Below are 21,859 nucleotides of genomic sequence, written 5' to 3' on the forward strand. Positions count from 1 at the left end.
TAAATGATAGCTGCACCCCAGGCCTCATCACCTCACCTACACCAGTACCTGAGTTTACTAACACCCTTGTTGCTGAATGAGCACAAATCTCCTCAAGCGCAGGCCAAAATCTACTGGAAGAGTGGAGGGTTATTCTAACAACATATCTGGACTAAATGTGGAACCGGGTGTCCAAAAAGAATATTTAAGTCATAAAATAGTGTGCGTATATTGTATTTTTAGTATATTTTATTGTATTGTTTAGGAATGTCCTCTGTTGTTGCACTGTGGGAAGCGCAACTGAAAAGTACACAGCTATGAACCTTCAACCTTGGATAGATGCATGAGCAGGGGTCAGTACATATTCCATTTGTTGTTTGTAGAATTAGGAATAGACTTTGTCATAAAGGATGTAGTTTTAGATCCCTTAGTGGCATGGGAAAAGCGTATAGAGAAAGAGAGGGAATGGAGAGAGAGAGATATGGAGAAAGCAAAATTAAGAACTGGAAACAGCTTATTAGGAATGCTCTTATCCTCTATTGGGTTTAAAAGGTGTTCATTTTACACATAGATGTCTGCATTCAGACAATGTATTAGATAGGCTTTGGATGTCCAGAGTCAAGTGGTGCTCTGTACGCGAGACACACGAGCGACTATACATCCGATCAGATACAGAGCAATTGTGTAACGAAGGAAAAAAAATAGTGTTGGCCTACCATTATTGAACCCTGAATCTGAGTGACTTTCTGTTCATCTGGCTGAATAGGCGTATTGTGCCGCAGTCTGGCCTTGACACAACAAATAACACATATTTGGGTTATTGCGCATCTGCAAACGCACACCCCCGCGGCGAACAATGCGACCAGAGGCGACGAGCTCTTTATAAATACGAGGCGTCAAAGCTCGACTCTGGGATTACTGATGAGAGAGTTGACGAGAGTGCACAAACCGAGGGAGCTCGAACCTGAACCATTTGTGGGGAGGACGAAAGAACGGATTGGGGAGGTGGAGGCGGAAGAACAAAAGCAAGGGGACGACAGAAGGCGGAATAACTTTTACCTGGCTTTACTGACTAAAATGGATTGATTGGAAGCAGGGTCTGTGCAGTAACCTGAGGGGACCGCTGAAACTCGGCACCATCTATCATGTTGGTCTGCCCTCTGTTTTATTACTGGCCGCCGATGACACCACCTTATATCAGATAGGAGTGTGTGCTGTGCTTGCACGCCTCACCTACACACTCGGCCCTCACGCAGGGGGATATTAGTCCTGCCACCTTGGTACCGCTGTTTCTCTCAGTGCTCTGTGTGTATGTGTGTGTGGAAGTTCAAGATAGATAGCAGGTGTCTGTGTGTGTTCAGGCCATGTGCAGCAGAGCGAGGCATGCTCTTAGAAGTCTAGACATATCGCATCCGTTCAGATGTTACCGATTTTTTATTAATATTTTTTCACTGGCTCAGGACTGACTTTTAACATTTGATGTCTGTTGTTGCTTCTGATTGGATTCTGGATGTCTTCAAGTTCGTATACCGTGAGATGTGTACTTCTGCTCTGATTGGTAAAGGAAAAAACTACAGCATTGTCTTTGTAGGCAAGCAGAAGATCAGAGTGGAATAAGGTTGCTGAGGTTGGCATTCCCCCCCTTCTTCTTCACAAAGCCTAGCCCAGATCTATTTGTCATTTTTGCCATTTTGCGGCTTACCTTTTCATTCCCGCATACTTTTCATGTAGCTTTGTGAATGAGTCACCTCACCCAGATGGAACCCGGCATCGATCGGTATTGACGCTTGTTGCTACACTCGAGCAGTGTTGTGAAAATAAGTCTTGGCATTTACCAAGCTGGGCGTCGCCGGACTCGAACCCGAGCAAGTGTACTTCAGGATGAGAACTTCTGAGAGCGGAAGTCGGCGACAGTAAGAAACGAGACTCTCGATCGCGTGTATGTGCCGATCATTATCGAGGTGCAGAACTAATTAACCCGCGCTCTGGTTGTTAATAGGAGGCTTGCATAGGAGTGCAAGCGAAATTATGCAGCCTTGAAGTTGTTCCCCCCCTCTCTCTTCTCAAATGAGAAAGTTGGAGGGCTTTAATTTGCAGATATCAGTTATAGCTCCTGCTGGAGTGTGTGAGTGAGGTGATGAGAGTTTGAACAGCCGGGTGAAGTGTTTTAATTAGCTGAAACCTTACGCTCTGCTGCTGCGCCACTGTAGGAGTGGCATCTAGTGGTTGAAGTTTAGCCGAGTCTCAGCTGGGTGGCGAAGCAAAGTGTGTGAGTGTGCGTGTGTGTGTGTATGTGTGTGGCCTGGCTGAAGCCACAGAAGCCCCATTGACCAGCCTACGACAGTCAATAAACAATGAGAGCAGGCCAGCGATCTCGCCTCTTCTCTCGCTCCATCACTGTCCTGCTCGTTCAGTCGTCCCTTCTGCTCTCCCTCTGCTGTAAGTCTTTTTCTCTCTCTCTCTTTACAGTCTATTCTGTCTATTCAGCCTTTTTCTAGGTCCTGTCTTTATATCCAGACCATCCTTGTCACATGCAATGTCTCATAAACTGAATGTTTTGAACCCTGTAGATTGCAGCTTACCATCTTTCTCTTCATTGTTTATATCCAGGCTTTTCATTACAGTGGAAGCATAATTTATGGGCAAAAAGGGAGCAAGCGTCGATAGTACAGTCAGGGGATGGACAGAGTCATAGTCGTCTTCCAGATTTACGGCTGCAGTGCATCAAGCAATTTTCAACATCTCTCTGCAGATTGCAGTCCCAATCAAATGTGGCTTTGGATATGAAAAGATATAGAAATAAGATCAGCTCAAAATTGGTTGTGCCCGGAAGAACACCGAGGGGGAATGCTGATGTATAAAAGTAATATAGGTTCAAATATAAATAAAAAAACCCCAACTAGAAATCATTTCTCCATTAAAGTATTTTTTACACATTTTCTTAACTAGCTTCATAAATATGTAAAATCTTCATAGGGAGCACTACACTACATGGACAAATGTTTGTGGACACCTGATCATAAGCTTTTAGTCCGTTTTTGAACATCCCATTCCACATACAGTCCCGATTTTCTGTTATAATAACCTCCACTCTTCTAAAAACATGTTCCATTAGATCTTGAAGATTTGTGCTCATTCAGCCACAAGGATGTTAGTAAAGTCAGGTCCTGGCATAGGGCGAGGAGGCCTGGGATGCAGTCAGTGTTCACATTCATCCCAAAGTTGGGGTCACTAAAGATCTTTCACGCCAACCCTTGCACACCATATATTTATCGAGCTGGCTTTGTGCACAGGGGAATTGTCACGCTAGAACAGGTTTGGGGCTCCTCTTTCAAACAAATAGAAAATTTCATGCCACCTCATCCAAAGCCACCCTATACATAATTGTGTGCCTCCAACTTTCAAAAAGTCAGGTGTCCAAATACTTTTGTCCCCATAGTATAACTTCCAAGATAATGACATGAATAAATATAAATGTATAGATAACAGTGTCAAAGGGGACCATATGGAGTCATTTTTAGAAAACAAAGGCTAAAACAGCAGGATTTCAAGTATTCCTGGATAATATGAACTGGCTAGCTAATGTGTCTGGCTACAAATTCTTGTCAGATTGTATTATTAATCCAGTTAGCCACAACAGTAAACAGTATAATGGATATGTATAGGGATGTTGTTTTTAAAATCCTCTCAGAAATCGTGCCAAACTGTCTTATATCATTAAGCTAATTAGAGATAGTAATCAATATATCAGAATCATAGCTTAAATCATATCCATATTTGAAGGCTAGCACAAGCCAACAGCCCACTTTTGATAACAGTGCTAGTCAACAAGTTAATTTACACTGAACCCTCATAGCACTTGTAATGGTTTTCATGCCTTTAATGGGACATGTCTTGGTTTTAATGGAAACTGTATTTGGGTATACCAATAAAGGACCATTAGGACATGCTTGAGCATCCAGATTCCAATATGTTTCTACAATGGATTCTTTAATTTTTTGTTGAATAATGCACAGAAACGCACTATGTTACAGAAACTATATTTAACAGCTGAAGGGTTATAATAGTATTCGCGATGGAAACCATAAAAATGTTTGTACCAGTGGCTCGATAGATAAGAGTGGGATGATATTGAAACAACTGTAGAAAATAAAGGCTAAAAAAAGACAGGATTTCTAGTCTTCATAGCTAATTAACTAGCTAGCTAACACTGCTGGCTACAATTTACAATGTCAGATTGTTTCATTAATCCAGTTAGCGACAACATTAAAGATAATGGCTACGTGTAGAGACATGGTTTTTAAATTCTCTCCGAATCCTGCCAGAATGTCTAATATCAGTTAATTAATAATAGCTAATTAGCGATAGTGATGATGATATCAGAATCCAGAATGGGTTCTTTGTTTTTTGAAGATTATTGTTGAATGTACACAAACAAACTACATAACAGAAACTATAGCTAAAAGCTGATGGGTTGTAATGGCATTTCTAATGGAAACCATTAGAAATTTTTGTACTAGGGGCTAATATAATTTTTTTGCTGATAAAAGTTTATTGCTGATGCTAGCCTAGCGGATTTAAGCTAACCTGGTAGACTTTCTGAGAAGTCCCTTTTCCAGTAGTCCTCCAGAAGTTTTCTCAGGCGATCTCTCCGGAGTAAAGCTGACAAGATTTTTGAGACTTTTGAGGATGTATTTGAAGACTTCTCAGAAAAAAGCTATTTGAGTGTGACCATTAAAACTCGCTGACCTCAGAAGCGAAACTCGATGAGAGGGACAATGTGTGAGATTGGGAGGTAAAAAGATAGACTGCAGGTGAAATAAGGCTTGAATTGTACTGGGGAAAGGGAGATGATTGTTGCGCAGTGAAAAAAAAAAGGAAAAGAGCTAGAGAGAGAACTTCTTGTTGTACAGGAAGCAGCATGGTGGGAGGAGATATGCCAGCAGCTCTGTTAGCTGACCCCTGAAGTATGGAGGAGAGTTTCCAGCTCAGGGCCTGTGGCTAAAAGTGCTGACCTAGGAGCATCTCGGCGCATGTTTATGGCGCTGATCATTCGCCATGTGAAAGGCAAACAGAGGTCGATCGGCACTATTACTCAGGGGCTTGATAAACGCAAGCCTGAGAGAGGCCTGAGTGTTCAAGGCAAACATCTGTTCTAGGAGTAATTTACACTGTGCACCTATTGTTTATTACCCAGAGTGTTTGAGCCTGTTACTTAGCAAGGACATGGTTGCTGCCTCTCTTAGGATCAGCTCAGCATGAGATGGAGGATGCGTTGCCTTTTTCTTTCTCTTTTTTATGTTTCTTTACTGCCACTACTTTTTTTTTTGTCCTCTGGCTTTTGAATACGCATTGTTTCAGCAGTGCTGGGCCTCGATGCCAGCTGGAGGGAAGCTGTACATATATTCTGAATGTCTGAATACAGAAGATCATTCTGGGGACACAAGGAAGGAAGGGAGGGAGGTTTGTGAGCAAAAGAGAGAGATAGAAAGAGAGAGAGAGAGAGAGAGTTGGGGGCGGGTAAAAGGGGGGGCAGTGATAAAGGGGGAGGGAGGGTGGGTCTTTAGCCTTGGCAGCATGACTGCTATAAAATTCTTGCCAATAAAGCATTTTGAATCTAAGATGGTAACAGGGATAGAAGCCAGGTCCCACACACAAAGAGAGAGAGAGAGAGAGAGAGAGAGAGAGAGAGAGAGAGTGTCTGTGTGTGTGTGTGTGAGTGTGAGTGTGTGTGGGTGTGTGGGTGGGTGCTCCAGGTAAATAGTGCAACATCCCTGCAAATGTATTTAGAATCCCTTTCCTATGATTCCCATCTAAATACAACATAGGTACCAACAAACGTCCAAAACCTCGCAATGAACAGAGCAGCAAAAAGGTCTGAAAGAGGAAGGATAATCCAAAAGAGTGAGTGAGAGAGAGGGAGAGAGGGAAAACTACGGGCAATCCTGAGTAATGGAGAGAGAATGTGGGATGAAATGAAGTGTTTCAAGGCGAGCGAGTTTCAGGGAGCGATACGGTTGAAATATGGCAGCAGGATAGGGGGGCGTTGAAGAACATGAAGGTCAGAGAAAGCGACAGAGTGAAAGAAAGACAGAGAGAGAGAGAGAGAGAGAGAGAGTGTGTGTTGGGGGGTGAGATAAGAAGCCCAGCCGAGCAGACTGAGAGCAAATGTAGTGATGGAAGTGTGGAAACGAGAGCGTAAGCAGCATAAATAGAAGATCAAACGCAGGAGGAAGGAGCGTTTGCCACTGCAGGACGCCTGCAGAGCGAGGAACGGAGGGGGAAAATTTGAGGCAAGCACAAGTAGAAAGGGAAGGAAGGAAATGAGAAAAGAAATGAACATCAACTGCTGATGTGTAATTACAGCGGTGGGGACTAGAGAAAGATGTTCTGCGTTTTTTCTCCCCATCACATCGACTGTCTTTTTCATTCTGCCCTCTATTTCTCTCCTTCTTTTTCTCTCTCTTGCTCTCATTTTTGCTTTCCTCTCGCATTCTATGTCTCTGTCTCACAGACAAAACCCCAGCTGATTATACGCAAAGCCTGAGCTGCAGAACAAATCACAATATGGAGCCGGAACCAAACAGAAGTCTTTGTTGGAGAGAGACGGAATAAAGCAAAAAGCAAAGAGAGAAACAGACAATGGTACTAAAGTGAAAGGAGGGGAAGACATATAGGGACAGAGGAACTGAGTAAACTGAGAAAATAAGGCGAGATCAAGAAAAGGCCGCAGTACGAACGTCGGATGCGTGAGGGAGAGGAGGGAGGAGAAGAAAATGAGGGATTAGGCTATAGAAGAAGGTTTTTGGTGAGGATTGAGTGTGTAGGTGTGAAAGACAGAGAATGAGATTAGACCGGGGGAAAAAAGCAGGCGGTGAGAGAGCGAATGATGAGGTTTTCAAAGCCAAGAATAGGACAGATCGAGAGGATCGAGAGAAATGGGGACAGGAAAAGGAAATAAAGGGAAGATTGGAGCAACGACAGAGAGGTAATGAAGAGAAGAGAGTTATAAAGAATTATGTATTATTTATAGCCATGGTGTATTTTTTTTTTTTTACTTTTTTTTTGTTACTGTATTCTCCTGGCATCGAGTGTAGTTCCTCAGAGAGAGAGAGAGAGAGAGAGAGAGAGAGAGAGAGTTTTAATTTTGGCTTGGTGAGACTGAGATAGAGAGAGATGGAAGAAAAATGAAGGAGACGAAGAAGAGGAATCTGTCATCACCAGCAAAGCATATCCCCACAGAGCTTACTGATTATGTGGAGCTAATGAAAGCACACACACACATGCCCAAACACACACACACTGTAAACAAACTGTAGTAAACATGCTGGTTATTAGGTCTACATTTTCAAAGGCACACAGACCACACACTTTCACATGCACACACACACACACACACACACACACACACACACACACACACACACTTATACTTACACTTGCTCAAGTAGTCGACACATTATGCTTCAGGTGGTGTGAGCAGATGTGTCTGTAATCATTGATAAATTGGACAGAGGGAAAGAGGAGCGCGGTAAGAAGACGAGGGAAGAAAGGGTCAATTAATACAAAGTGGCTTTCACTCTTTCACCAGATGGGAGAGTAAAACTGAGGATGAGTTCTGCGAGAACATGTAGATGAAAGAGTAGTCGAAACGAAGACATTGTCCTGCGTCTCCTAATCTGATGTGGCATTTAATGTGCATGTCTCTCTTTCCTCCCTCTCTCTCTCTCTCTCTCTCTCTCTCTCTCTCTACAGTCTATATATGTGTGTGTGTGTGTTTGTGTGTGTGTGTCTCAAGGTACATGGAAAGGAGTATTGGGACACCTGACTATTCTAGCCATATGCCATATGTTTCCCTTCATTTGAAGTGTCATCCTGTCACAGCATGACAATGCCCCTTTACACAAATCCAGCTCAGTGAAGATCTGCTTTACATGGGTTGAAGTGGAAGATCTTGAGTGGCCTTCTATAGAATGAGCACAAATCTCCAAAAGGACACTGCAAAATCTTGTGAACATCTTCCCAGAAGAGTGGAGGTTCTTATAACTGAAAAAGCATGCTCAGATGTCTACAATCTTTTTATCCATATAGTGTATGGTACTATGATTCCATAATTTGTGTCTCAATTCAATTCATTTTCAATTCATTTTTAATTGTATAGCACTTTTAACAATGGACATTGTCTCAAAGAAGCTTTACAGAGATAAAGAAATATGTTTGTTTCTTATATTTGTAAGTTTGCCCCTAATGAGTGAGCCAGTGGTGAATATGGCAATGAAAAACTCCCTCAGATGGCATGGGGAGAAACCAGACTCCGAATGTCCATTTACAGTTCCATCATTGTTATGGTGTGCAGTGATAGGCGCTTAAATGCACCTTCATAATTAACTTTTATATTGGTTTGAAAGCCGAATTAATAATTTCCCAATTTATATGCCATTAGCACGGCGTAATGGCCACACTGTCCACAGCCCTTGGAACAATTTTTTTTCCATCAGCCCCCAGACATGTTGCAATCATGTCCTAATCTCTTGCACCTGTGTCTCATATTCGCCGTGATTAGTAACATGAGTTTCAGCGTCGTCTGTCAAGTGTCTGTCAATTTTATGTCTGTGTGCCTCGTATTCCCACAGACTCGTTTTCTTTCCATTCATTTTTCCACAGTTTTTGTTGTTAGTTTTCATTCTACGTGATCGAAATCGCCGTTTGTATCCGTCAACTTAGATTAGTGACGCTTAGCTCCCTTGCATGATAGGAAGGTACGTCCTGCTACAAGTATACTAATTAGCATATGGGAAGTGGTAGGTCAATAGTTGAGATGTTGGACTTTCTAGAAGAAGGTTGAATTCAAATCCCACCACCACCACCATTAATTGCTGATGAGCAAGGCCCTTAACTCCCTTAATGGGAAAGTGGTTAGCTCATTGGTTAAGGCTCTGTGTTCCAGGGATGCTGTATCATTGCTCGCCCTTCAATCTGGGCTTAGCTTCCTAACATCGCTGGGATATGCAAAAAAGAATTTCACTGTGCTTTGAGGTACATGTGTCAATTAAAAAAGCATTTATACAACTGCTCGGTTGTATAAACCACTGTATAATAACTTCTGTTAAATGCTATAAATGTAATGTAAAGGTAGTCGTGTATCCTATACTAGCATGTTCTCGTAACTTTTGTAACTGGTGGAACGTTTGGATGGAAGTGTGTATGTGTGTATGTGTGTATGTGTGTGTGTGTGTGTGTGTGTGTGTGTGTGTGTGTGTGTGTGTGCACTGTGTGTGGTGGGCAATGCATCCCCCGCCGGTCATAAACAGGCAGTAACTCAGCCTTCTAATCCTTTCCTGGCTACTGATGGTGTGGATTTACTGTACTCTGGTCCTGGCATTCTCTCAGCTTCCTAAATCCAATTTGCCTACACCTCCCATAATTCACCGCTGCTCCTCTATGACATTTTACACCCATACCTCCCAGGCCTTGTTTAGTCATCCCGTACTCTTTTGATTTATTTATTTAGAAATGATGGCCTGTCTTTCTTGCACTCGGGTCCAGTAAATTAGTGCAGTTGTTCAGGACACTGTCTTGAGTCGGACATTGGTGTGTTCTTGAGAGTGGTTTTACTGCATCGTGACGTCGCCCCCATCTGACTTCAAGTGCGTTCGAACGTAATTTTCTTTTTCTGTCCTCGCTTCCCAGTTAAATGTACCTGCTTTTCAGAGCATTTCACTATTGATTGCTGTAACCCACATCTGAGTATGTTAAGTGCACTTGCTTTTTGTAGTAGCTTGATTTTAATAGGGTCATGATTAATCGGCCTCCTACAGGTTGCTGTGTTTTTCTGCTGTGCCTCATCAGTGGTTCAATAGCCTACCCATGATGCACCTGTCATGCACATTTCCCCCAAGAGGTTACTGATGAAGCCTGCATTTGTGTTACTGTGGTAAATCTCCACAGCCGTCTCCGTTCGGTCTCCCTGGCACTTTTTCAAGCTTTGGATAAATGGTTGGGCAGATTTTAGTCATTTGTTTTGCCACCATTGCCACTTCATTTCAGTCATTTCGCTGGTGAGGATGCAGCTGGCAGATGCTTTTTAACAAATCTTCAATTAGCCCTGGTTTTGTTTGACTTCCTAGTCCAACTCACATCACCACTGTTTGTCTTGAATTTCCCTGATATTTGTTCCCAATTTGGTTGGGAGTCTTTCATCACTGGCTCTTCACTGCCAAGCCTTCCCTTGATGTATAGAACAATTAGGGCTCATTAAAACAATAGCAGCCTGGTTCGTAAGTGCCAAAGTGCTGACTAATGACTGTTGTTAGAATAATCATCGTAATGGCTGTGGCATCAGCGATCGCCCAAATATCAATCACGATATTGATGAGCAGAATGGAAGTCTGAATGGTCAAATTACAATGACAATTGTTTGGGTGGTGGGGTGAGTTGGATCTAGTTGTGGTGCTAAGGTCTGTCAGACTCTCTTTTTCTTTTCTCCCATTGTCATCCTTCTTTCTTACTTTTTTTCATTTCAACTCAATACCTTGCCTGAGAATGTTTTATTACCCTTCAACCCTTCTGTGGTGAATGCAGTGGTATGGTCCCTAAACCTGATTAAGTCAGACTAAATCAAATTTAAATGAAGTCAGAGGAGCAGGACGAATAGTGATGGGCGATTTGCACTGCCAAACATCTCCCTTCTATAGGCTGTTCTTTCACTTTCTCTTCTATTTCTCCTTTATTTATTTTTCGTTTCTCGGCATGCCTGGGCATGAAGGACGTGTACGAGACTTTTATGGCTCTGTAGGCGTACGGCTGCCTCAGCACTTCTTGTTGAGCTATAGCTCTTGATTGCCACCATTCACGGTGCATGGCTTCAGGGATATCCAGAGAAAACACCACCTGGTGTGGTGGAGAACAGGTGCGATAGCAATATGCTCGGCTTACCTGGGGTATTAAGTCGTGTGCGTACCCTGTTCAGGTCCCAACTCAGCATGGCTTCACAGTAGTTAACTGATTAATTGGCCCTTACGAGTCCAGACGTAAGCCAATTAGCTCAGGTGCTTGGGTGGGAGAAAGGACCTCAAGAGCTACGGCAGTCTTAACAAGTGCAACAAGAGCATGCTGATGCCTAATATCTTTCCGATGCTACAGATGTATAAACATCTTGTCCAGTTTGTGGGCTAGGCTATAACATCAGATCAGTGCAGCTCTGCTGCCACCTACAAAACTATGACGGCTCCATAGTGGTCATCCAGGTGAGAACAGCAAGCTGTCAGGTCAAGGGTCATCGATACTGAGTAGCAGGAACATTTAAACGTTTGTAAACGGTTGTATCTCTTCTCTGTTCTGGCACCGAGGTGGTGGTATGAACTTCCCCTAGATGTCCGTACAGCAGAGTCCCTGACTATCTTCAAACGACGACTGAAAACCTACCTCTTCCTGAAATACCTAAATTAGCACTTTCCAAGTTTGTGGGATTCGAGTTATATTTATATTAAGTTTGTAATCTTGCGTACCAGTGTAGATTTATTCATTACTAGAGGCTCAAAGCACTTTTGTACGTCGCTCTGGATAAGGGCGTCAGCTAAATGCCACAAATGTAAATGTAAATGTATCATAGCAAAGAAAAACATGGGTATACAAAGCTTGAAGTAAACACCTAAGTCAGGGAACAATCCCAGCACCCTAAATAACTGGAGTATGCTGTTTGATTTAACACCACAGACTGGAGTGGAATTGATTAATTTATAAGCCACAGAATGTATTTTTTGCAGGAAGAATTCTAACAGCCAAAATAAAATACCAGTAAGAATACCATCCTGTCAAATTCTAAATCACAGGCACATTTGGCTTAGTAGTATTAGCAGAAGTAGTATAGCAGTAGATGTAAAATAGTATAATAGTAGTAGCATGGTAGTAGTATTGTAACAGTATAGTAATTGGAGTGTTATAGTAGTTGTAGTGTTGTAGCAGAGTATTATAATAGTAGTTTGTGTAATACGATAGTTGTAGTATTATGATAGAGGAAGTGTAGTAGTAGTACAGTATCAATATAGTAGTAGTAACAGTAGTATAGAATTGGAGCAGCAGTATATTTTATCATTATAGTAGAAGTAGCAGCAGTATAAGAAAAGTGGCAGCAATATAGTAGAAGAGGCAGCAAAACAGTAGTAGTATAGTAGTACTAGTAGCCGCATAGTAGATGTAGCAGTATAGTATCATTATAGTCATAGCAGCAGTATAGTATCATTATAGTGAAAGTAGCAGTATTATAAATGTAGTACAGTATCATTATAGTAGTAGCAGAAGTAGAATAAATAGTATAGTGTAGTAACAGTATACTATCATTACAGTAGTAGTAGCAGCAGTATAGTAGCAGTGTGACAGCAGCAGCAGCAGTATAGTAGCAGTATAGTACTAGTAGCAATTGTATTGTAGCAGCAGTAGTATAGTATCATTATAGTGAAAGTAGCAGTAGTATAAATGTAGTACAGTACTAGTAGAGGCATTATTGTATCATTATAGTAGTAGCATAAGTAGTAATAATAATAGTAATAAGTAATAATATAGTGGTAGTAACAGTATAGTATAATTACAGTGACAGCAGGAGCAGTGTAGTAGCAGTATAGTACTAGTATCAATAGTATTGTAGCTGCAGTGGTATAGTTTCATTAAAGTAGCAGTATAGTAATAGTAGCAGCAGTGTAGTAGCAGTATAGTAGTTCAAGAAGCAGTATAGTATTAGTAGCAGAAATACAGTATCGCAGTAGAAGTATCAGTATAGTATCATTATAGTCATAGTGGCAGTATAGTATCATTATAGTAGTAGCATAAGTATAGTAATAGTATAGTGGTAGTAACAGTATATTTTCATTACAGTAGCAGCAGTGTAGTAGCAGTATAGTAGTTCAAGTAGCAGCAATATACTAGTAGTAGCTGCAGTATATTATCAGTATAGTAGTACCAGCTGTTTTATAGTATAGAAGTAGTAGAGTACAGTAGCAGTTCTAACAGTAATAGTATTTGTAGTAATATAGAATTAATGTAGTAGTAGTAGTAGTATAGTAGCAGTTTTAAAAATAATAGTATTTGCAGTTCTATTAGTGTAGTATTAGCGTAGTAGCAGTATAAACATCTTGTCCAATTTGTGGGCTATACTCTAACATCTGGCCTCATTAGATTAGCAGTAACAAATTTCGGCCCATAACCCGATCTAAGTGAAGAGTTGATGTTTTTTTCTGAGACCTCGGCATCAATTGCAGTCTCCCAGAACGGCGCACATCCCGGGACTTTATTTTTGCTTGCAGGCTAACGGCACGCCGTGCACGATTGCAAAAGCCGTGGCCAGACGCTGCTTAGTTCAACATTAGCAATGCAGCACTGGTTCCAGCAAAATCCTGCAAAAGCCCAGAATATGGAAATGCAAAATTTGAGAAATCCAATGCCATGTGCCAGTGAGCGCATTAGAGGTGCGCGACTGCCAGCACACATCACAATGCGTCAGTGGGCAATCTGTGTGTGGGAGACGGCTTTAAATAAAAGGACAGTGCACCAGTTTTCACTGATTTCCCCAAAATCGAGTTTCTTGAAAGCATTCTCCGGAGCCAGAGTGTGTACTTTTGTTTCAGAACATGCTTTTAGCCTAGAGCAATTACAAGCAACAGGTTTTTCTTTTTTTCTTTTTTTTAGAAAGATGTACAACTGGAAAACGAAACAAGATTATCAGTGAATGACCAGAAATTATTATAAAAGAATATTCGAATTTTGGAGAATGGAACAATTTATCATTAAAAGCCCACTGTACACGTTATTCACTTTTGCTCATTTGCATTCACTGTATGAACTGATTATTAATTTTCTTTTTTCTGTGTAGAGTTCAAGTCTCTGCGGCTGACAAGTTAGAGAAAGCGCTAGCTAGGTGTGCATTGTACTGGGATGATTAATGACGGAAATAATGCAGACATGTGCAGGGATAATCTTTTAAAGTTCAGTGCTTGTTCTGTACAGTGTTTGTCTTCTGTTTTGAAATGGATTATTTATGGTGGAAAACCGTGTGAACCGACTGAGGAGCGTGTCAGCCCACACTTATGGAGAAGAATAACAATTATGACTGTGAGCTAACCAACATGTAATTGATGTTGTTTCTTTTTTTTTTCCCTCTCTCCTTTTCTCCCTCTCTCCCTCTCTCTCTCTATCAGCACGAGGCCAGGCGGTGCAGGCTGAGAATGTAACAGTACTCGAGGGCGGCACAGCGCAGATCTCCTGCCGCCTACAGAACTATGACGGCTCCATAGTGGTCATCCAGAACCCGCGCAGGCAGACTCTGTTTTTTAACGGCACGAGAGGTGAGCACAGCAAGCCAGAGGGTCAGAGGTCTTTAACACCCCCGACCGTGTGGCATGAACATTCAAACTTTTGTATCAGAGCAAAATAAACTCAGATTATACAAAAAACATCTCGGGGTAAAGCAGGACGCAGAATATAGAAAGCATCGTCAGCTGGAGTGCGCAGTTTGATTCCACAACAACAGTGTGCACCTGATTCCTTTAAAGGATTCATTTAACCGTTATAACTGAAACAACTGTAGTAACAATATCACCCAGTCAAATCCTAAATAGGCAAAAATTATTCTAGTTAAGATAGTTGTGTGTGTAAATGTTGCCTCAAGCCAAGCTGAGATCCTGTTGGTAAATATATAGTATTGTCAAAAAGTCAGGAGTTAAAAAGCTTTTTATTGGCATTTCAACCATATATGACTGGGTCTTAATGTGCCTTAATGACGACCTAGCTACCCCCCTTACTGGACCCCATGCAGTTTGTGTATCATCCAAACCGTTATACGGATGACCCCATCTCCACGACCCTTCATCTGGTCCTCACCAATAAGGACTCATATGTACAGGAGTTTAATGGTTAAAATATATTAGTAAAATAGTATAGAAGTAGTAGTAGTAGGATAGTACGATAGTAGCAGCAACATTATAGTAGCAGAAGTGGTCATATTGTGGTGATAGTAGAATAGTTACAAAAAGGGTAGTGTATTAGTAGTAGTAGTATAGTAACGGAAGGGTTAGCATTGTGGTGATAGTAGTATAGTAGCGGAAGGGTTAGCATTGTGGTGATAGTAATATAGAAGCAGAAGTGGTAGAATTGTGGTGATAGTAGTATAGTAGAGGAAGGGTTAGCATTGTGGTGAAAGTAGTATAGTAGTGGAAGGGTAAGCATTGGGGTGATAGTAGTATAGTAGAGGAAGGGGTAGTATTGTGGTAACAGTAGTATAGTAACAAAAGTGTTAGCATTGTGGTGATAGTAGTACAGTAACAGAAGGGTTAGCATTGTAGTGATAGTAAGATAGTAGAGGAAGGGTAATATTGTGGTAACAGTAGTATAGTAACAGAATGGTTAGCATTGTGGTGATAGTAGTATAGTAGTGGAAGGGTAAGCATTGGTGTGATAGTAGTATAGTAGAGGAAAGGGTAGTATTGTGGTAACAGTAGTATAGTAACAAAAGTGTTAGCATTGTGGTGATAGTAGTAAATTAGCGGAAGGGTAATATTGTGGTAACAGTAGTATAGTAACAGAATGGTTAGCATTGTGGTGACAGTAGTAAAGTAGCGGAAGGGTTAGCATTGTGGTGATAGTAGTATAGTAGAAGAATGGGGTAGCATTGTGGTGATAGTAGTATAGTAGAGTACGGAGTAGTATTGTGGTAACAGTAGTATAGTAACAGAAGGGTTAGCATTGTGGTGATAGTAGTATAGTAGAGGAAAGGGTAGTATTGTGGTAACAGTAGTATAGTAACAGAAGGGGTAGTATTGTGGTAACAGTAGTATAGTAACAGAAGGGTTATCATTGTGTTGATAGCAGTATAGTAGAGGAAAGGGTAGTATTGTGGTAACAGTATTATAGTAACAGAAGGGTTAGCATTGTGGTGATAGTAGTATAGTAGATGAAAGGGTAGTATTGTGGTAACAGTAGTATAGTAACAGAAGAGTTAGCATTGTGGTGATAGTAGTATAGTAGAGGAAAGGGTAGTATTGTGGCGATAGTAGTATAGTAAAGGAAAGGGTAGTATTGTGGTAACAGTAGTATAGTAACAGAAGGGTTAGCATTATGGTGATAGTAGTATAGTAGAGGAAAGGAAGTATTGTGGTGATAGTAGTATAGTAAAGGAAGGGGTAGTATTGTGGTAACAGTATTATAGTAACAGAAGGGTTAGCATTGTGGTGATAGTAGTATAGTAGAGGAAAGGGTAGTATTGTGGTAACAGTATTATAGTAACAGAAGGGTTAGCATTGTGGTGATAGTAGTATAGTAGAGGAAAGGGTAGTATTGTGGTAACAGTAGTATAGTAACAGAAGGGGTAGTATTGTGGTAACAGTAGTATAGTAACAGAAGGGGTAGTATTGTGGTAACAGTAGTATAGTAACAGAAGGGTTAGCATTGTGTTGATAGCAGTATAGTAGAGGAAAGGGTAGTATTGTGGTAACAGTAGTATAGTAACAGAAGGGTTAGCATTGTGGTGATCGTAGTATAGTAGAGAAAAGGGTAGTATTGTGGTAACAGTAGCATAGTAACAGAATGGTTAGCATTGTGGTGATAGTAGTGTAGTAGAGGAAAGGGTAGCATTGTGGTGATAGTAGTATAGTAGAGGAAGGGGTAGTATTGTGGTGATAGTAGTATAGTAGAGGAAAGGGTAGCATTGTGGCGATAGTAGTATAGTAGAGGAAGGGGTAGTATTGTGGTAACAGTAGTATAGTAACAGAAGGGTTAGCATTGTGGTGATAGTAGTATAGTAGAGGAAAGGGTAGCATTGTGGTGATAGTAGCATAGTGGATTAATGGGGTAGTATTGTGGTAACAATAGTATAGTAACAGAAGGGGTGGTATTTTGGTGATAGTAGTAATATAGTAGTAGTAGTAGTATAGTGTTTGAATGTTTATTAAAGTTGTATGAAAGTACTGTCGTGGCAGCAGTATGCTGGTGGTGGAAGCATAGTGGTAATAGTACGATAGTAGTAAAAGAGTGGTAGTATACCAGTAGGAGTAGAAGTATGGTAGTAATGTAGTAATGTGAAAGCTGTAGTAATGTTGTTGAAGTAATGTAGTATAGTGGTAGTAATAGAATAGTAGTGGTATACTAGTTGTTGTAGTTTTTAAAGTTAAATAGTATAGTAGTTATAGGATAGTGGTAGTAGTAGTAGTATAATGGTGGTATAATAATATGGTATTAGTAGTAGTAGTAGAATATCAGTAGTGCAGTAGTATAGGTATGGTAGAAGTCAAGCAATGGCAGTACTAGTGTAGTAGTGGTAATGTTGTTGAATTATTGTAGTATAGTAGTAATACAGTGGTAGTAGTTGTTAAATAACAGTAGTGCAGTAGTAAAAGTGTAGTAGTAGTAAAGTGATGGCAGTAGTGTGGCAGTAGTGTTGTAGTCATAAAATAGTGGTAGTAGTAATAATGCTGTTGTAGTAATGTATTAGTATTGTAGTAGTAGTATGGTAGTGTTATAGTAGTAATATGAGAGTAGCAGCAGTACTGTAGTATGCTGATGTATAGTATGTGTAGTGTAGTTGCAGCAGTGTATCGGTGGTGTAATAGTATAGTAATAGGAGAAGTAGTAGCATAGTAGTACAGCAGAAGAAGTATGGGAGTACTATAGTGATGGTAGAATAGTAGTAGTAGTAGTAGTTGTAGCAACTGAGATGTATCCTATAGTTAAATGGAAGTAGGTGTAGGTGTTTCTGCTCTCTTTTTTAATGGTGATGAATTGATTAGAAGAGACTGGGGCCAGCTTGTTTGATTGGTTGCTGTCGTCTTTGATTGGTTGTTTGATAGACATCTTTCCACCAGTAAAATGCTTTGCAGCAGGAGCTAAGCTGACATTCATTTCTTGGCAGAGCTTTTACCATCATATTGTCACGTCTATGTTTTTGAATGACGTTATTACAGATTCAATCAAAAAAAAAAAAGTTTTGATTTCTTTCTTTCTTTTTTTTTTGCCATTAAACATTTTCTACAAAGTTTTGTATTTTTTTTTAAAGATATCTTGTGTTAACAAATACTGCACTGCGTTTTTTTTTTTAACAGTTTGAACCTGTTTAAAGGAATGAGAGTGTTGTGGGTGGGAAAAGGATCTGATTAAAGGTTGAGGTTGATTAAATGTAAATGAACTCTTGTTCTATTTTCAGTTCAAGGTGGAAGACTTAAATAGGCAATGGTGTAGGCTTGTGTGCTTCTTCAATTTGCTTGTTTCATTGGAAGCGAATCACCTCTTATTTGCAGCTCGATTTTCTTTAAAATAAATAAATAAATAAATAAAGTGTTTGAGTTTAAGCTCCACAGTGAAAGAGTGTCAGCTCATAGCTGGTCTAAATGCTCTGAGAGCATCTCGGTTCACTGACTAATGGATTTTGATGGCGGATTTTAAATGAATGGCGAAGCAGAAAAATCCCCCCGGCCCTAGACGGCACAGCGACCTATCAGGGCCGTGCATTTTTCCCCTGACCCTGTTCAGATTGGCTGACCATGAATGGTATGCAAATGAGGCATGACTAAAGGTGACACTGGCTTGGACAATGCTTTGACATTTCGCTGCCATTTAGCATTTGGGAAGGCATTTATCTGTTTTAAAGGCGGCTCTTTGCTTCTCGATGCTCAACAGGGTCAAATGAATAGGTTCACTCAGATACAAGCTTGTCTTACACATTAGTCAGTTTCATACTGACTGCTTTAGTTTCCTCTCCTTTATGGAAACTCTTAGTCTATATCCCTTAGAGGGTTGAGTAAGAATTCGCCAGTTTGGAAGTAGAATGTACCTCATTGGATTTAAATGTCATAAATTACAATACAACACAATATTGAAGTATACTGTATATAGGAAGTACAATATTACTATAGTTGCAAAATTAAAATGTAAATGTTATAATGGCAGAAGTATGAACCCCCTCCCCCACTGTTGTGGTAGTAGTTGTATAGTATAAGTATTAGTGTTAATATCAAAGCTGTGTCAAAGTAGTAGTAGTAGTAGTGGTGTAGTAGTGGTATATTTGTGGTAGTATTAATATAGTTTTTCCATTTAGGCATACATTTACTTTAACTACATTTCAAAGACTAATATCTTACTTTTTACTTAACTATAGTTTTCAAAATCAGTGAATCACACGCAGCAAGCCACCAATTACCAATCGACGAAGGTTAAAACTCAGTGCTTAAGGCATTGGACCCCTGATCGGAAGGTCATAGGTTTAAATCCTAGCACCACCAAGCTGCTACTGCTGGGCCATTGAGCAAGACCCTTAATCCTCAACTGCTCAGTTGTAAGTCACTCTGGATAAAAGAGTCTGCTAAATGCCATAAATGTTGAATGTTGAACTAATGCTGAACTGGCAATATCAGGGTCGAGCTCTGCACGTGACCCTGATATAGCCAGTTCAGCATTAGTTCAACAGAAAGCCGAACATTTTGAGAGTCATAAATGATGGACGAAACTCCTGACTCTACGTTGCCACAACACCTGTAGCCTTATTTGCACATTTTTTAGTAATTGAACTGTTGATGTGTTCAAAAGTAGTTGGACTTAATTAATATCATTCTGTTAATAGATTGGTGTGTGACACCAATTGAAGAGTAACATTAGAGTTTTTTCACATAAACTGAGTTGATTAAACAAAGAGTCTTGTGGTAAAAATTCTAATAGGTATAATGATAAAATGATAATATAATAAATCATATATTTAAGCCATAATAAGTAAGTATTATGGCTTACCTATTAAGCCATATTATTAATATTAATGGTATTATTAAGTACATTTGAAAGCAAATTTGTACTTGTACTGAAGGGAAATTTTAAAGGACGCATGTTTACGTTTACTGTAATCATATTTTACCTACTGTATTTGCACTTTTACTGAAGTAGTCGTGTAGTGGTAGTAGTACAACAATAGAAGTGATGTAGTAGTATAGTGGTAATAGAATAAAAGTAATAGTGGTGATATAAAAGAAGTAATAGTGTATAAGTACAGTGTTCATTTAGTAGTAATGTGGTAGTATAGTGGTGGTAGAAAATTATTGTATTAGTGTGGGAGTAGTATTGTTGAGTAGTAGTACTCAATCTGTATTCCTCAGAGGCAACACGATATCGAGGTTGTGATTATATTAATATTGCATTGCATAAGTATCCCCCCCACGTTACTTTGAGATTGCCTATATTAAATCTAGTGCAACCAGCTGCAATTACAAGTCACATCATTAGTTGAATGCAGCTGACCTGCATGCAATAAAATTATAATGATCTCATTATAAATACACCTGTTCCTGAACAGCTCCAGAGATTATACATCTGAGGCAAACATCAAGGCAAAGGGCAATCAAAACAAGTCTGGGACAAAGACCTAGAAAAGTACATTTAAAAAAAGCTTTGGTTAAATCTAGTACAAATGGATATGGTATAATAACATGATATAGCCATGCATGCAGGAGGTTTTTCTACAAAAGGTTAGTTATAAGGTAGGGATGGTAGGAGTCAAAAGAGGACAAAAAGAGGACAAGGGTAATTGTGAAGAAGCTGAACAGATCCACATTTTACATGGGTTTTCTGGAAATCAGTAGCCACACATTATATGTATTTATACATATAATGTGTGGCATATACTATGTGGCATATACTATTTGACATATACTATGTAAGCTGAGCCAGGCCAAAAGATGAAGGCAGCAAGAGTTTATTCATGCAAATTAAGTATTGATAAGTATGGTATTAGTGGTCAAAACTGCTGCTGCTGCTGAAAGAGTCTGAGGACTGCTCAAATTCTGAAGCATGTTCAAACATAGAGATGTTTGAAACCATGCTGTTGCTGCAAAGGGTGAAATAAGATTGACCCCCTGTAGCATGTGTATATATATATATATATATATATATATATATATATATATATATATATATATATATATATATATATATATATACAGGGGTGCTGAGGAGCTGGAGGATAGAATGGAAATACACATACCGCCTGCAGAGATGGCGTCTGGCTAGTTTACCCAGAATACAAAGAGTTACATAAATGAAGAATCACACCCGATAAGCTAAATCCCGCCATCGAGATTCATGGCTGAGCTGGGAATTTAACTTCCATTTCACCTTTTCAGAATTACCTTATAACAGGTTGAAATACTCACACAAGGTTACTCGTACTCCTATCCCGGCTTCTTCACGTCATTGGAAAGTGCTTCATTTACTCCCTTAGTCAGTGCTTCTATCCCTCTCTCATCCTCACATACTCTGCTCATCTATCCATTCACTGTCTTCTACTTCTCTTAATGAAGTATTTCTCTCAGTTCTTCTTCTAGGTCAGTGCCTTTAAGAAAAACCTTTAAGCTTAAAAAAAAAAACAGGGCTAGAAAATAAACAAAAGTTTATTTTGTGTCCTTCTTTTTGCAGGTAGATGTAATATGCTGCCAGAACAACATTAAAGCAAAAGGCAATATAAAAAGTTATTTAAAAAAATAATAATAAAAAATATGAATATTATACAAGATAAAGAAAATAAGCCTAGGATATTTTTTGATATACAGTATTATTGCATGAATAATCCTGGTTGCAAATATCAAATGAATTACCGCTAATTCATTTATTTATTTATTTATTTATTTATTTTGACTTTTTCCTTCCGTATTTGCCGCTCGATCCGGCATATCCTGTTTTTCTTTTAATATCGGGCATTGAGAGACGCCCCTACACTCTTAATGTAGCTGTGAATTAATTAAAAGTTCATAATCATTTTTTTTGTTGATTCAGTGTTTTTGTTAAGTCTGTGTGTGCGTTCATGTAAAATAAAAAAGAAAAAAAGGATATTTTAAAGGATAAGCTGTCAATGAAAAAAATG

At 39.7% G+C, this 21,859-nt stretch overlaps 1 protein-coding gene across 3 annotated transcripts in view; it reads left to right on the forward strand.

The window, feature by feature from the left end:
- Positions 1-21,859, forward strand: part of cadm4 (cell adhesion molecule 4) — a 198,901-nt gene that overhangs the window by 142,156 nt on the left and 34,886 nt on the right. Inside the window, exons 1-2 of one of the 3 annotated variants that reach the window (XM_046846974.1) lie at positions 886-2,418; positions 14,169-14,315. In XM_046846974.1, the coding sequence (XP_046702930.1) occupies positions 2,334-2,418; positions 14,169-14,315 (232 nt within the window). In that variant the 5' untranslated portion in view covers positions 886-2,333. Of the gene's footprint in view, positions 1-885; positions 2,419-14,168; positions 14,316-21,859 lie in introns of those variants that run through there. The other 2 variants (XM_046846976.1, XM_046846975.1) reach the window with 2 other exon arrangements.

The sequence above is a fragment of the Silurus meridionalis genome, chromosome 4, assembly GCF_014805685.1.
Source record: "Silurus meridionalis isolate SWU-2019-XX chromosome 4, ASM1480568v1, whole genome shotgun sequence".
NCBI classification, from domain to species: Eukaryota; Metazoa; Chordata; class Actinopteri; order Siluriformes; family Siluridae; genus Silurus; species Silurus meridionalis.